Here is a 13,809-nt window from a genome sequence, read left to right as displayed (position 1 = left end):
AAGCTTATGCTCAAATAAATTGGTTAGTCTCCAAGGTGCCACAAGTCCTCCTGTTCTTTTTGCGGATACAGACTAACACGGCTGCTACTCTGAAACCTATCAAAGTTAGGTGGATCTTATTTATAAGCATAGGGCTGCATGAGCACAGGAAGTTGCAGCTGCTGTTTTCATGGGAGTAGACAGAGCATGCAATATATTGATGCTGCTCCACCAAGCTATGTGATTTGTAAAAATAAGGGCATAAATCTACAATCTGAAGCCAAATCTTTCCCTAGTGTAACTCTACTGATTCCAGTAACATTATACCAAGGCTGAATTTGGTTTATTGCCTCTTCAGAAAAAAACAACAACACTGTTTTTATTTCATAAAGATGGTCTATTTTCATACTTTGTCATTCTAGGTGAATTAGCCATTTGTACTTTCTCTGCATTTTTTTTTGTCCTGTGATATTTCTAATGGGAGAAAATTGTTAGTTTCTAATAAAACATATAGATTATGGTAAGAAACTGTATGAACTGTAAATAGCCTGCTCTGTGCTCCTCACAGTGGTCAGTGGTATTCAATGGGGTATTTAATGGTGACTGGCTGACACTTACCAAACAAAGGCAGAGAAGTCTTTCATTGTTAGAGTTTGTTCTCTACCTAGCCTTGAATGTTCATTTCATTAACACAAGATAATGCTTCATTCTCTTTCTTTGCAGCTCTAGATAGTTAGGTATTTAACAAGTCAATGCTGAATTTCAAAGCCCAAATCCACAACTGTCTGCAGTAGAGCCCACTGATGAACATCAGAACATTAGATTACCAGATTTATGGATATATTTGAATCCATAAAAATGAAAGATTTAAAATTGACTTCTTGATAATATTTAAAAACTCACAGTGCCAGTTTTATTGCTACTCATTTTTAGAAAATAGAATACTGATGAATTTGGATTTAGCCTAAGTGAGTTATTATCACTGAGAAACTCTCTGAAGCCAGTGGTAACTGTTTTCTTTCTCTTCTTTGTTTAAGGGTTAAAGCTAAGTGAGCCAACCATGACCGGCAAAACACAGACCAGCAATGTCACCAATAAGAATGACCCTAAGTCAATCAACTCCAGAGTCTTCATTGGCAATCTGAACACAGCCATTGTCAAAAAAGGTGACATAGAGGCAATCTTTGCAAAGTACGGAAAAATAGTTGGCTGCTCAGTGCACAAAGGTTATGCATTTGTACAGTATATGAGTGAGAGGCACGCAAGGGCTGCAGTGGCAGGAGAGAATGCCAGGATCATTGCAGGACAACCACTCGGTAAGTGTTTATAGGCTATTTTTAATGGCAGAAATTGTTTGGTTGTATTAATTTCTCTTCTCTTTCCCCTGTTTATTAACTATCTTCGGTGCTGAATGTTGGTTTTGGTTGTTTCTTTGTTTGTTTCAGTCATAGCTCTAGGAAACTGAACTGGGGAAAGTGTTTTTTAAATGTCAGCTAGGTTTAATGACATGGCTGTTGAATGCTATTAAGTACTGTGTGGTTAAATACTTTTTTTCCTCAATATTTATAGTTGTTACATTCCAATTAATAACTAAATAATGAAAAAGGTCCCAATCTTGCCACAGTTATGCACATGCTTAACTTGAAACCCAGTCATCCTGTTGAAGTCTGTAGGATTATGCATGCAAGCAAAATTACACATGTTTTCAGGATCAGGCCCAAGATTCGTAAATATAACATTTTATACAGTATTATAATTTGCAGAACAATGTGTGTGTAGGGGATGCAGTGTGTGAGCACGTATACAAGTGGACCAGTGGGATATCCTGTACCCAATCCAGCAGGTCCAGTGTATCTGCCTGGACAACCAATTCCTCCATAAGGGCCCTTTGAAATGATTTCCAGCTCACTCTCACCCCTCCATGGATGGACAGCATAGTGGCTGTGCACGCTTTTCCTGCAGCCAAGCCCCAAAACAATAGGTTTCACAGGTCAGAACTTAATGCTGCATGAAAGAAGGTGAGACTTCCTAGGGAAGCATGCCGTACAGAGGAACTTTTCCCCAGCTGTCCCTCCCAACTTTTCACATGGCTATGCCTCTTGAAATTGCCAGGAGCCCCACCCATGCATTATATCTGTGGAAGGTCTTCCTTTTTTCCAGGAACCAGGTTGGGAACATGCTGCACTGAATCCCAGGACCAGAATCATACCATCTGTGTATATTTGCTGCTTCTAGGCTGGCAACAGCCACACAGGATACATTTTGGGCTGTTAAATATCAAGAAATGGTTTTGATATTTGACTTTCACAACTAAGTCGTCACACATGCACAGAAACTGCATTTATCAGACTGATTCTAAAGCTGTGCGCAGTTCATACTTCGGTAGCAAATCAGATCTTAGATAGCAGAAGCAAGAGGATGAGCTAGGTTAATTGTTTAAATGGTGCCAAGTCACGTGTCTAGAGGGACGTTATATTGAAAATTTAGGCACCTTATGCAGAGGTGCGCAATTCCACGTAGCATCAGTTGGTATTGCACTTGCTTATCTGGAATTAAAAAAAGAATTTGGCCCCTTTGAACTGAATCTAAACAGAAACAGATTTTTATTTGCTTGTGTTTTTACATATTCTTATATAGAGTCTTGATTTTTCTCATGGAAGCTGTTCTCCATATGTCAAAGTTAACTGCTTTTAGGTAAAATGCCTCTCAATAAAAATCACTTATAGCACTCAGCCATGCAGTTTGTGAGAAGTCTGGGAAAACTGGATAATATGACAGGATATTTTGGTTAGAACTTCATAGTTTTGCTGAATCCACAGTGAGTATATCTAGGCTAGGAAAAATGTCAAGGTTAGCTACAGTGATTATTGGCTAACTTTGACTTAACTTTGCCTACTTTTAGTAGTCTACGAAGTGAGCTTTGGCTCACGAAAGCTTATGCTCAAATAAATCTGTTAGTCTCTAAGGTGCCACAAGTACTCCTTTTCTTTTTGCATATATCCTTTGTGCATTCCTGCTAATTTGGTGTGAAATCTCAGTGCTTCTTAGCTGTTGACACAAAACATAAGACATTTCTCTTAGCACTTGAAAGATGTTTTAAAAGCTAAAAACTACGTTAAAAGAGTGACAATTAAATAACACCCAAGTAAATGAAACCACCAATGGCCCGATTCAGCAGAAATTATCTGTAGCCTGCTGCAACACATAAGCTTGGAGTAGTTGTAAGATACTGTGGAGAATGGTTAGTTGTCAGGATGACTAATTCATCACAAATGTCTTAAGCCTTTGGTAGCTAGTTTGCTGAATATTTGTAGAACTGACCTTTTATGATGTGATTATTGGTAGCTACTGTATAGAGGAACTGGTTTGCAGCAACTTTATATGTAGTCTCCAAAAGAAGTAGGGGAAACAGCTGATATAAAATCCAATTTGATTTTTTTGTTTATTTTATATGAAAAAGATGAGAGAAAAGCAGAGAAGAAAGAGAGTCAGGTGGTTGTATGCAAATAAAGCATGAGAAAAAGCCATGGGTTTGTAGTGAGCAGAAGTTTGTTGCCATGGGTGCTTAGCTACGAAACCTCTTTGGGATACAGTGGGGTGGCAGCTTTAGAGTCTGGATCTTGAATCTGTAATATTTGTGCAGTACGTAAGGAATGCAATCAGTGCATTGCATGCAGCTCCTTACCTATCTACCCATACACAGAGATTTTTTTTTGAAATGGTACCTAGTCAATGGTCTAATATCACTGCCATCATTGCTGCTTCTGTTTTTTGTCTGTTTCTGGTAATGTCCCTTCTGTGCTGGGCACTCTCATAAGAAGGTAAGTTTCCTGTGCTGAAGAGAGCAGAGTCTGGAAGATGGACAAAGGGCAGGTGAAAGGGATGTAGAAAAAATATATTGGCCAAGCTCCATTCTATATAATAAAATGTATTAATCGCATGATGGGGTTTTTAGATTGTAGGTAATTTCAGTCATCACAATCTAACCATAATTTGACAGTTAATTTCTTGTATGTGTCATTAGAAGTGGGTCTCTTGGAGCCATATGAATATAGAGGCAGTAGTAGCCTTGAGGACCATGTCAGGAAGGAGATTCCATGAATAGGAGGTGCCATAGGTTATAGGAGTGGAAAGGACCTTTTGAATCATTGAGTCCAGCTTCCTGCAATAGCAGGAAACCCAATCACTTAATCATGTTCCTCAACATGCAAGATTGTGCGGAAATGTTTGTGGGGCAAGTGGATAAGCAGAGCAACAATGTTGACATCATTGGTGGAGTGGAGGGGACAGGAACAGGGTGAGAATGTAAGATATGAGTTTGGCTAAGATATGAGTTTGAGCAGGGCAAAGATATGTATGGTTTTCTAGGCCATCACATGAAGCTTAAATTTGATATGATAGAGAAAGTGGATTTTGGGGGGACAATATTTTTCATTGACTGGAGGGAAGAAAATTGGTGGCAAAGAGAGGGTTACAATAATCAAGATTAGAGATAGTGGCCGAAATGAAATTACTAGCAGGGTGGAAAGAAACTCATACTACCCAGAAAATCTTTACAGGAAGAAGCACAGGATTTGAATTCAGAGGAGGAGGATCCACCCAAAGAGATGCTGTATAAGCATCCAGAAGGGTAGCAGGAGAAAAAGGAAGATGTTATCAGGAAAGCCAAGGTGGATAAGATGGGAAGAAAAAGGATTCATTGATGTATAGATTCCAAGGCCAGAAGGGATCATTGTGGCCATCTAGTCTGGCCACCTATATAACACAGGCCATAGAACTTCACCAGTATAATTCATAGAGCATATTTTATATAAAAACATCCAATCTCAATTTAAAAATTTCCAGTGATGGAGAATCCACCATAACTCTTGGTAAATTGTTCCAATGGTTAATTACCCTCACTGTCAAAAATGGTACAACTTATTTCCAATCTGAATTTGTCTAGCTTCAATTTCTAGCCACTGGATCATGTTATACCTTTCTCTGCTAGATTGAAGACCCGTTATTAAATATTTGTTCCCCATGTAGATACTTATAGCCTGCAATCAAGTCACCCCTTAGCCTTCTTTTTGTTAAGCTAAAAAGATTGAGCTTCTTGCCTCTGTCACTATAAGGCAGGTTTTCTAATCATTCTTGTGGCTCTTTTCTGAACCGTCTCTAATTTATCAACATTTTTCTTGAATCGCGGGCACCAGAACTGACCAGAGTATTCCAGCAGCAGTCGCACCAGTGCCAAATGTAAAAAATAACCTCTCTGCTCCTACTCAAGATACCCCTATTTATGCATCCCAGGATCGCAGTAGCTCTTTTGGCCACAGCATCATATTTGGAGCTCACGGTCAGCTGATTATCCACCACAACCACGAAATCTTTTTCAGAGTCTCTGATTCCTGGGATAGCCCCCCATCCTACAACTATGGCTTTCTTTTTAGATGTATACATTTACATTTAGACATATTAAAACACACATTGTTTGCTTGTACCCATTTTACCAAGCAATCCATATCACTCTAAATCAGTGACCTGTCCTCTTCATTCATTATGAAGTGGGGACGGAACTCCAGCTATTAGAAAGAGACAGGTATTAGTAATGGACGATTTGATCATTAGAAATATAGATAGCTGGGTTTGCGATGACCAGGAGAACTGCATGGTAACTTGCCTTCCTGGTGCCAACGTTGCGGATCTCTCGAGACATCTAGATAGACTTATGTGCAGTGCTGGGGAGGAGCCAATGGTTGTGGTACATGTAGGTACCAGTGACATAAGGAAGGATAGGAGAGAGGTCCTGGAGGCCAAATTTAGGCTGCTAGATAAGAGATTGAAGTCCAAGACCTCCATGGTAGCATTCTCTGAGATGCTTCCAGTTCTACGTGCAGGGCCAGTTAGTCAGGCAGAATTGCAGAGTCTCAATGCGTGGATGAGACAATGGTGTAGGGAGGAGGGGTTTAGATTTATTAGGAACTGGGAAACTTTTGGGAAAGGGGGAGCCTATACAGGAAGGATGGGCTCCACCTAAACCTAAATGGAACCAGATTGCTGGCACTTAAAATTAAAAAGGTCGTAGAGCAGTTTAAAAAGGGCTGGGGGAAAGCCAACAGGTGCGGAGGAGCACGTGGTATGGACAGACATCCCTTGGGGAGGATCTATTAATCAAGAATCTCTATGTCCTAGTGAGGATGAGAGGATGGAAAATCGTAAAATACAGGCAGAGTCTGATCAGAAACAATCAAATAAAAAAAAGTCCCATTCAATTACATCGTGTAATGGCACACAGCTAAAAGGAGACAAGTTTTTTAAGTGTTTATATACCAGTGCTAGAAGTCTAAATAATAAAATGGGTGAACTACAGTACCTTGTATTAAATGAGGATATTAATATCATAGGCATCACAGAAACTTGGTGGAATGAGGATAATCAATGGGATACAGTAATACCAGGGTACAAAATATATCGGAAGGTTGGGCTGATGGGGGAGTGGCATTATATGTGAAAGAAAGCATAGAATCAAAGGAAGTAAAAATCGTAAATAAATCAAACTGTACCATAGAATCTCTATGGATAGAAGTTCCATGCTCTAATAATAAGAATATAGCAGTAGGGATATATTACTGATCATCTGACCAGGATGGTGATAGTGACTGTGAAATGCTCAGGGAGATTAGAGAGGCTATTAAAGTAAAAAACTCAATAATAATAATGGGGGATTTCAGTGATCCCCATATTGACTGGGTACATGTCACCTCAGGGCGGGATGCAGTGATAAAGTTTCTTGACACCTTAAATGACTGCTTCTTGGAGCAGCTGGTTGTAAATTGTGCATTTGAAGGGAAGAAAGTTAATGTGCAATAGTTAGCACCATGAAGAGGTATATGATGCTTTACAGACAAAAAAAAAAAATTACAGGTCCCTGTCATGAGGATCTTACAATTGAAATTAAACACACCGCAGTATTTTATACCAAGAAAGAAGATGTGGTGAAGGGACAGATTGTGAGCGATATGTACTGTGATGTCCACATCAGGTTACCCATTGTTAATTTGTTCTTTTTAAACAAAATTAAAATACGTGAACAATGGAATGAAGGCTGGATGGAGGTCAGTGGGGGAAGACTAACTAAACAAAGTCATATTTGAGGAGGGATGAGAACTGGGTGGATTTAAAGGTGTGTGTATGGAACTATGCGACTAGTAAGCAATACTTTTAAAATTATGTTGTCCTGTATTCATAAATCCCATTGGATTATTTATGTTCTAAACAGATTGACAATTTATGCCAGCTCCTGACTTTATGGATTTCCTTGTACACTTTGTGCTCAATTCTACTCTCATTTACAGCAGCATAATTGAAATCAATGGCATTACTGGAACTACATTAATGTAATTAACTTTACAAGCAGGTATGAGGTGTTTACATAATTATCTGAAAATATTTAAGAAATATGAGCGTTATTAATGGTGTTACCATGTTATTTATGTATGTGTGTTGTGGTAGCACGCACAGACTCCAACTGAGATCAGGGTCGCAGTGCTTTAAGCACCTGTAAAAGTGCATAGTAAGAGACAGTCCCTGATCCAAAGAGCTTACAGTCTAAATAAATGAGAGTGAACAGTAGGAGAACAGAAGTGTTATCACTGCCATCAAGTTTCCGTACAGATTCTTTTAAATGCTATTCTAATATTTCCCAGGAAGGACCAGCTCTACTGGACAGGCAAAATAGGCCATAGGGCAGCAAAATACCAGGCATAGCAATATGTTTTTGTGGTGCTTAATGTGTATATAACTGTAGGCTGGGAATATAGGAAATGTCCCAATTTGCCTAGGGCAAAAACTCAAAAGCCAGTAAACATAGCAGAAACATAGCCAGAGACCCCCACACTATCAGAGTATCTCAGCTCCATTTTTGTCCATCCAGTTGCATCTTTGGGTACCAGAGTGTACTCATCTCTTTGGCATTTAGGCCAGGAAGAGTTTGGAGAGGCACTGTATTGCAACAAGTGCCATCTCTCTCCCTTCGGTGTGCTTCGCAGAAGGGCTAGGGACAATCACACATCCTTGCACATGGGACAGTACAGGAGCTCCTCCATTTGCTCCACAGGGAATGTGAAGGAGTTGGAGCATGTACCTGGCTTTCCTCCATGCCATTGCGCAGAGGGGGTGGGCTCAAGAATGAGGAGCACGCTGCCCTGACATGTGAGCTCTCCCTATGTGCTAGGGCAGTGGTTCTCAACCTATTTAGCATTGTGGGTCGCATATGTGTTATGTGGGCTGCATCCAAAACTACCTGAGGATGTCACATCGGCCACAGCTGTGTGCTGATTCCAATTCTTTCCTTACTTCTTTCTCCCACACTTGCACACCCATGCAAGGGCGGAGGCAATCTGTTCCTCTGTCTTTTAGCTGGTGATATATTCATCCCAGTGCAGAGGGCCAGTGCAAAGCCTGCTACCTCATGTAAAGGCCACTTCAGCCCCACAATCAGGTCTTAAATGGGGTGTGTGGAGGGGTAAATTTCCTTTTTAAGGCAGATAGAGTTATCATGGCAGTTCCTACATCTTAGTGTATTTTGGGGGTGGTGGGAGGAGGTTTGAATGATAAGGTCTGATTTTTCACTGCATCACATTATTCCTACACTGATGTAACTCTGCCATTAGTTACTCCTGATTTACAAGATTAGCCTCCGAGAACACCTCCTTATTGATATGGAGAGAAAACATGTCACATACATGACCGGGCTTGGCAGAGTTCAGTTTTTATAGTTTTGACAGATAATATCTATATTAATGTTCAAGCTTTTTTATTGATTTAAATTTTCACAGTGGCAGGAAATTGCGGGCGGGGAGCTGTCAGACAATTATGTAATGACAGTCAATGTGGAGATTCAAAAAGCTTAATAAGCTGTTAACACACATTTTTAACATCACGTCAAAATATACAAGGTAAATATCCTTAAATCAACAAATCATACCTGTTTTTACTATTAGTCCATTTGTAACAAGCCATATTCAAAAATCTAAATCACTGCATTTGGACTCCTTAAGTTCTCAACCAGCCTTTTGCTTTCTTTGCCTATCTGTACATTTTCATTTTTGCTGGAAATATATATTTTTGTTGGTTTGTGTGTGTACAGTGAAATCAATGTTTACCAACATTTCCCAATAAATTTCTAATAATTTCCAAGCTTATATATGACTAAAATAATGTTTTTCAAATGTCTTTGTGAACATTCATTACTGGATGCTACAACAAAAAAATTGCTAAGATATATGATACGAAAAGTTTATATTTGTTAAGAGTAAGAGCTACAGCTTCTTTGGTTTATTTCCTTTTTAACTAATAAATTAGTTCCATTATGGCTTCAATCCTGTTTCATTTCTGTAAGTATTATTCACGTGCAGCTGCCTTTAGGTCCAAATTAGATGCAGTCTCTGAGTACCTAGTGAGCACAGACTGACATATAGCCTCAGGTAAGGTGGTGGTTACAGATAATTATTTTAGACAACACACTGTATTGCACACCCTCTTCAGAAGTACAGAAGCCCTTCAGGGGCTTTCTAAATCATGGCAACACAGTAGAAAACATCCAAAGAGTAGAGCAGATAATAAAGAGTACCTTTAGAGAGCCTTTGACATACACCTTTGTGTAAATTGAATTGATGTGACAATAGAACTGTTTATCCGTTCTCTTCTTGTGTCTCTGCACAAAATAGATCTTTGGTATCTTGTGTTTTTTAATACCTCACAAAAGTGAGAGACTCTTAACCATGCTCCTAGAGCCAGTAATCTTCCAAGTGAATCAATTATTTACTGCTGCCTGTGTAATGTCACAAGTGTTTATAAAAGTTACTTCTCCACTTCTGCAGCAGAGACATTAACTCTCCTTTATGCAAAATGGGTTGCATGCCCTTAGAAACCTAGAGGTAAGTAATGCAGTAGATAAAGCTTTTTTTTTTTTTTTTTTTTTTTAAATCAGAAAGGCATTTAGCTCAGTGGTAGACTCAGAAAGGAAATCCAGCACTGGTCAATCAATGTCCTACCTTTGTCCTCAGTCCTGCAACTGATAGCATGTCAGCGAGGCAGTTTGCATGTGCACTATCAAATTCAGAACCAGAGCTTATGATCCTACTGTGGTCCTGATCCTCCAGCTCTAACCCATCTATCTACCATTTAATTCAGTAATAGTTTTGTGGGTGTACAAGATTGGGCCCTAAATTAGGAAATCTGCATGATCATGTTATAAATACTGGTAGTAACTTGGGAGAAAGGCAGTAACTAGAAGATATTTTCTCACATTTTGGTTCAGTTTAAATCAGTGATGCCTTTTTTGGGGGAGGGGGGGGCATGATAAAATCAATCTAAACTATGGAGAGTGACAGCCTCAGTGAAACCTCAGAGATTGCTTGTGTCTAATGAATATCTGGGAACATTTTAGAATTTCAATATATATTTAAATGGGGCATATTAATAAACTATTTAATTTCCACATATTCCAGCACAGGTTCCTGCCTCCATTTGTGTGTGTGTGTGGGGGGGGGGGGGGAGAATTGCTGAACTTCATCCACTGCCCCCAGCCAAACAGCTTTTTAAAACTGCGAGTCAGCATCATCACAGTTCAACTACTAAGTAAAACCGCCAATGCTTAAGGGCCTGAAACACCAGAATTGTCTCTAGCTTGCTGTACCACATAAACCACAAGAACTGTGAGATGTCAGGGATATTGACTCATTTGTGTGGCTAGCTACTTTGTTGAAAATTTCCTGAATCAAGCCCAATTTGTTGTTGTTGCTAGTATTAGCAGTTACCTAGCAACTGGCTTACAGAAACTTTATTTGATATAGTATGCATTCTCTCTCTCTCTCTGTCTCTCTCTCAAAATACCAATACAGAAACTTGGAAAAACACATGATCTTTTTAAAAAGAAAAACATAAACAGGATTTACCTTACTACCTTCTAGCCAGCTCCATGTGTGTTTTCTATTTGATGGCCTTTATCCCCTGAAGGGAGAGTATCCAATACAACTGCAAATTTCATACAAATTGCATCTCAAAACACTGTAATTATTGAATAGTTTAAAGAGTTAAATAACATCATAGCAGAAGAGAAATTAAAAGGCATAGGGAAGGATGAAAATATATTTCTAGAAATGGTTATTGGTTTGTCTTTGTTTTTAAATCTCATGTGTTTTATACTGCTGCCATCACCATAGTAGCTAGGTGCCTTCCATGTAAAATCAATAGCAAAGTCCTTAGTGGACTTCAAGGAGTCTCTGGAACATCTTCTTCTTTTAGGACACAGTTCTGTTTGGATTAGAGGTGCTATTTTTTTTTTATTTTGAACCTTAATTTTAGGGTTTATTCCCCCCCGCCCCTTTTTTTTGGTTGGCAGGATTTGGGGGGAAGAAGTGGGTATGGTGTCAGTGTTGTGAGCTGATACCCCATGAACTGACACATCATTCTTATGTAGAAAGGCTTTTTTGAAGAGGAAGTAATGTAAATGATGAAAAAGTGAATGGTGGAGAGTTGATGAAGTGGAGGGACACAGGAAACTGTTGCGGATGGGAGCTGTCATGGCAAAGATTCTCCCACCAACAGGGGTGAACATGTGTGAGGTGACAGGCAGAACCTGTTGAGACGGGAATGCCATCAGAGGCTATAATGCTGGAGCTTTCAAGACCTTAGAATTCAATAGACGGAGGCAATTTTGTTTGTTCATGTTTTTTAAAGCCTTAATTGTCTTGCTTTAAATTTCAGTCAAGGGGTCTGTTCTGCGTTTCAAGGAGCAGCACTTTTAGCACTCAAAATATAGAAGAAATAAATGTTCTTCTTCACACTCGAGTTGTATTAAATGGAATGTTACTTTTCCTGATCATAAAGCTTAGCAAGTGAGGAATTGGACTGAAGGAAGCGGCCCATTGTATTCCAAAAGCAGTAACTCTTGGCTGAAGGAATTACATTGTAGTTTGTGGGAAAATATTTATGGAAAGTGAAATTTTCTCTGAAATGAAAAATGTACAATTTTGGTATATTTTCTGCATAAAACAATGGTTATGGGTTTTCTGTTTTGGGAATTCAACATGCCTTTTAATAGGAAATAGGGAGATTGGAATGGATTCAGCAGTAATGGAAGTCCCCCTCTCTCCCAAAATCTTTAAGTATAACTTGGACACATCATTTTACACCAGTTGAGGATCTGGTCCATAAAATCAACATAGTAAACAGAGCTCATTGAGATAGTGATGAACTACAATAATTTAGTAGGGTGAGACTTGGAAACATATTTCCAAGAATATAGCAAGGACTGTGATTGTCTTTAGAGTGCAAATGTTGAGGGCTTTTTGTGCCTTTAGCTCCTTCCCTCTCCTGCCCACCTTTTAGGGATCAGGGATGATGTGGTTCTTTGGAGTTTATGTGGTGTTTTAAAATCTGTGGGCCTGATTCTTCTCTCACTTACACTGGTTTAAGTCAGGAGTAAATTCATTGGTGTCTCATAGACTCATAGATATTAAGGTCAGAAGGGACCATTATGATCATCTAGTCTGACCTCCTGCACAATGCAGGCCACAGAATCTCACCCACCCACTCTTGCAATAAACCTCTCACCTATGTCTGAGCTACTGAAGTCCTCAAATCATGGTTCAAAGACTTCAAGTTGCAGAGAATCCTCCAGCAAGTGACCCGTGCCCCAGGCTACAGAGGAAGGCAAAAAACCCCCAGGGCCTCTTCCAATCTGCCCTGGACGAAAATTCCTTCCTGACCCCAAATATGGCGATCAGCTGAACCCTGAGCATGTGGGCAAGATTCACCAGCCAGATACCCAGGAAAGAATTCTCTGTAGTAACTCAGATCCCACCCCATCTAACATCCCATCACAGGTCATTAACTATTCATGGTAAATAGGCCCAAAGATCAATTAATTGCCAAAATCATGTTATCCCATCATACCATCTCCTCCATAAATGTATTGAATTTAATCTTGAAGCTAGATAGGTCTTTTGCCCCCGCTGCTTTCAGAACTTCACTCCTCTGATGGCCAGACACCTTCGTCTAATTTCAAGTCTAAACTTCCTGATGGCCAGTTTATATCCATTTGTTCTTGTGTCCACATTGGTACTGAGCTTAAATAATTTCTCTCCCTCTCCGGTATTTATCCCTCTGATATATTTATAGAGAGCAATCATATCTCCCCTCAACCTTCTTTTGGTTAAACAAGCCAAGCTCCTTGAGTCTCCTTTCATAAGACAGGTTTTCCATTCCTCGGATCATCCTAGTAGCCCTTCTCTGTACCTGTTCCAGTTTGAATTCATCCTTCTTAAACATGGGAGACCAGAACTGCACACAGTATTCCAGATGAGGTCTCACCAGTGCCTTGTATAATGGTACTAACACCTCCTTATCTCTACTGGAAATACCTTGCCTGATGCATCCCAAGACTGCATTAGCTTTTTTCACGGCCATATCACATTGGCGGCTCAGAGTCATCCTGTGGTCAACCAATACTCCAAGGTCCTTCTCCTCCTCCGTTACTTCTAATTGATGCATTCCCAGCTTATAACTAAAATTCTTCTTATTAATCCCTAAATGCATGACCTTACACTTCTCACTATTAAATTTCATCCTATTACTCCAGTTTACAAGGTCATCCAGATCCTCCAGTATGATATCCTGGTCCTTCTCTAAATTTGCAATACCTCCCAGCTTTGTATCATCCGCAAACTTTATTAGCCCACTCCCACTTTTTGTGCCGAGGTCAGTAATAAAAAGATTAAATAAATTGGTCCCAAAACCGATCCCTGAGGAACTCCACTAGTAACCTCCTTCCAGCCTGACAGT

General features: G+C 39.6%; 1 protein-coding gene across 10 annotated transcripts in view; it reads left to right on the top strand.

The window, feature by feature from the left end:
- Nucleotides 1-13,809, top strand: part of RALYL (RALY RNA binding protein like) — a 577,640-nt gene that overhangs the window by 261,591 nt on the left and 302,240 nt on the right. For all 10 annotated transcript variants that reach the window (XM_043539415.1, XM_043539410.1, XM_043539409.1 and 7 more), the window contains one exon: nucleotides 1,017-1,295. In XM_043539415.1, the coding sequence (XP_043395350.1) occupies nucleotides 1,040-1,295 (256 nt within the window). In that variant the 5' untranslated portion in view covers nucleotides 1,017-1,039. The remainder of the gene's footprint in view (nucleotides 1-1,016; nucleotides 1,296-13,809) is intronic.

The sequence above is a fragment of the Chelonia mydas genome, chromosome 2, assembly GCF_015237465.2.
Source record: "Chelonia mydas isolate rCheMyd1 chromosome 2, rCheMyd1.pri.v2, whole genome shotgun sequence".
NCBI lineage: Eukaryota > Metazoa > Chordata > Testudines > Cheloniidae > Chelonia > Chelonia mydas.
This window is presented reverse-complemented; position numbering and strand designations above follow the sequence as displayed.